At 52.6% G+C, this 3,542-nt stretch overlaps 1 protein-coding gene across 1 annotated transcript in view; it reads right to left on the bottom strand.

Annotated features, from left to right (window-relative positions):
- The window catches only part of ENOX2 (ecto-NOX disulfide-thiol exchanger 2), a 22,818-nt gene extending 21,699 nt beyond the window's left edge, over positions 1-1,119 (bottom strand). Inside the window, exon 1 of the mRNA XM_010010640.1 lies at positions 1,098-1,119. Coding sequence (XP_010008942.1) covers positions 1,098-1,119 — 22 coding nt within the window. The remainder of the gene's footprint in view (positions 1-1,097) is intronic.
- Between the last annotated feature and the right edge of the window lie 2,423 nt (positions 1,120-3,542).

Below are 3,542 nucleotides of genomic sequence, written 5' to 3'. Positions count from 1 at the left end.
CAGCCACTCAGTCCTGCTATCAGAACTTGGCCATTTGCCTTCATGACCAGTGAAAAAGACATCAGAAGTGGTCAACCTAAGGTGGAAAGCACTGGTTAACAGGTCAACCCTTCACCACGAGTTGACACCGAGCTTGCCGTGCAGGGCACCCTTGGCTGTACAGGACAACAGCTCCCCACAGGGGTGTGTGGATCCCACAGGATCTTTGCAAATCTTCCCTGCTGGGTTTAGTAATGTTGAACCAGACAAGAGCAGGAGCTCTGAGCACAATCCCTGCACTGCTCTGGAAGATGCAGAGCAGCTCACCCCAAGGACACCACACGCTGACAGCAACCTCCCACTGCCGCCACTCGCGCTCCAGTGGCTTTCCCGACCTCCAGCTAGTCAGTAAGAACCAGATACACAAACCTCTGCCCTGCAACTCAAAGAAAAAGCTTAGTAACAGGTACTCTGACACTGTCACATACCAAAAAGCATTTTAAAGGTACACTTAAAAAGCCTGTGCAGACTGCACCCATCAAACTGCTCTTACCCACCATCATGAGGAACGTCAGAAATGGGCTGACACAGGCTTTACTATAAATATGGATTTACCTTTGCCAACACTGGTAAATATATGACATAAGTGTTGTTCAGCCTGAACAGGGGTCCCTTTTCCGCATAGAGTAAAGTGGATCCCAGGATACAATCTGCCACCTGATGACACAGCACTTGTTTTAAGTGCTATAGAAATGCACATTAGAAGAAACCAAAGCACGCATCATCTGCAGCAGTTAGAAAACAAGGAAGGGAAAGGGGATACCAAGGCTCTGAAGTTACATTTTGACACCAAACGTTTGCTTTCCCAGGCTCTTTCCCAGGTGCAAAACCTGCTGCTGGGCTCGTGCACTTTCCTACTGTAGTCCCAGCTCCAGCGCCATGGCTAGAGCTCCGTACTCATCAGTTTGATCCCAAAGCTGGCTAGTCACACTGAGGAGACCAGTAGACTTCTGAGAGTTACTTCTGTCCACTCCATACACTCCTGTGTGCTACCAGCAGTGACCAGACACTCGGAGGGAAGCATGCTGTCAGGCAAGCACACAAAGCACACACTTCACCTGCGAACTGCACGAGAAACATGGCAAGATGCTGGTCATATTCCAGGATTTCAGCCAGTTCTGCTGCTCCCAGCTTGTTTATCTGTGGAAAGGATGGAGCCCAGCGTTGAGCTCCCACACTCGGGCAGCTCCACACAAGCCTCTGAGCACAGAGAGGAGCTTAGGTCCTAACAGCAGAGGAACTGCCCCTGCGCTGCCCCGGGCGCCAGGAGCACAGGTTGGGACTGGGGCTGGCACACGGCAGCTCCATGTGTCGCCATCAGTCTCCAGGGCCTGGCCCGGGTAATGCACGCTGGGTGGGGGTGGAGGAGCGCTGCGGCGCGGAAGGGGTTCACGCAGCAGCGCCTAGTGCCAGCGCGCAGCTGAATAACCCTGTTTGCATGCCCGAGATCAGCTGCCCCGCACAGGGTCATGTTCTGGTAGTCCTCGGTGGCAAGAGGCACACTGCTCACCCCCTTGCTTCTGGAAGCTGGAACTCAGAAGAAATATTAATGTCAGACAAGCTAATTGTTTCAGCAATGCACTTCGAGACAGAGTCCCTTTCTTCTTGGGCCCTAAACCCAAATATATAGCCACAGCAGCAAAACCATGGAGAGTGAGCAAGTTGCTGAGCTGTGCCCTTTACTTCCTGTTGTAACCCAGAACAAAGGGAAAACACTCTTTACCAGCATGTGTATGAACAGAGGTGCAGCGCACAGCCAGACACTCACCCCTCTCTACTTCCCTATGGACAGCCACTGCAGCCCCTGCACCAAAGCACCATGGACTGTTTTCAGGATGCTCACACAGCTCTGTCAAACCACCTTCCCTCTCAACACAGCACCTAGAAATTCCTCTCTGGCAGCACTGGGATTTCTGGGGAGCAAGCAGCTCGTCCTCCATCCCCTGGGTGCAGGGGGCACATGCCCAGCCCCAGGCAGCTCTGCAGTCCGATTCCTCCCCATCCTGCCAGCCCCACCCCCAGCACATTCCAGGGCAACACCCACCATTTCCTAAGAAATGCTCAAAAGCTCACATTTTCAGAAATACATTTTTGAAAGGTGAGGAGCAGAAAGCTGTCAGGCAAAAGGAGGCAGCGCTAACTGCACACACCTGCTGAGGGGGGAAAGAAGGAATAAAAAGGAGAGGAAAAAAAATAGGGAAGTCCCAAAGGAAACTTTAGCAGAGGCAGCAACCAGGATCACTGGAATGTCCTGGACCAGGGGGTGAGTGCTGCTGGCCAGCCAAAAGCCTCACAGTGGCAGCACCAGCACGAGGAGCTGAAGGGCTTCGTCCTGGCCGGGAGCAGAGCAGCAGGATGCAGTGTGGCACTGGAGGAATGTCAGCAGAAAAGCTGGGGATTAGGGCAGAAATCTCACACCATCTTCGGAAGGTGCACAGAATGCCTCTCCAGCAACACCTTACCTCTGAAATTACCCGGAGATAGAACTTCACCCCTTCTAGGGGCTCGAGTCGCCCGCACCAAAAACATGACCTTAAGCTAAGAAACCTGAGCCTGCAGCAGCTCAGGCAGAGCTTTCAACAGCTTGAGACAGAGAGCTTCTTAACGAGACATTACCAAATCCACCCACAAAACACCAAGAGACAAAAGCCAACCAGTCAGCTTCCAGAGTAGGAGTGATGTGAGAGGCTGGGGTGAGAAGGACACAGGTCTGCTGGACAAACTCCTGCCCAGGCTGCCTCAGCATTCACCATCGTCTCACCGCTCCACTGCCATGTGCTGCAGGCTGGAAAAGCTGTGTCTAATGATTGTTGTAGCTGTGCAAGTGAAGCGCAGGGGAGCTAGAAAGCATATGGACTAACAGGTAATCTGTTCAAGGACTAACACTGCTGGGTAACAAACACCTGCCACTGAAAACAACAGCATTTCTGTGCAGCCTGATGTAAATCTACATTGGTGTTAACAGCTGGACTTTGCACACATAGGCAAAATAAGGGCAAAATAATTGAGACAGTAAGAAACACATAAAGAAGCCTGAGAGTAATGCTTAAGGAACCAAATAAATGCGTGCAAGCACATACATATGGATGGTAGGCAAAGGATATTTATGGAGCAGGGCTGTGGGAGAGCTACAGCCATCGGTAGCTGTGGTTACCGGTACGAGCGTGCCTGACCCTGACAGTGCTTCCTACGTACAGTCTGGCTGTCGTGAGTTGATCCAGCACAAGCTGAGCTACACACTGGGCATGGCTGAGCCTGCACTGCTCTGAGGGACAGAACCCGGCCAGCTACACCCAAGCATTAACACCCAGCTGGTGAGAAACTGCTCCCACCTTCCTGCTCTTTGCAACCCAACCCTCCCGTAGCACCAGAAGTGCCCCGTGTGACAGCCCGTCAGCTCAACAATCGTTTCTTTAAGCACAGCTCACTTCGCCGACCGGTCAAACCCACCACCCGGTGACGTCTGATCACCACCGGACCCCAAGGCAGCCTGGAGACTCCCC

This window comes from Nestor notabilis, unplaced genomic scaffold (assembly GCF_000696875.1).
Source record: "Nestor notabilis isolate BGI_N333 unplaced genomic scaffold, ASM69687v1 scaffold6550, whole genome shotgun sequence".
Lineage (NCBI taxonomy): Eukaryota > Metazoa > Chordata > Aves > Psittaciformes > Psittacidae > Nestor > Nestor notabilis.
This window is presented reverse-complemented; position numbering and strand designations above follow the sequence as displayed.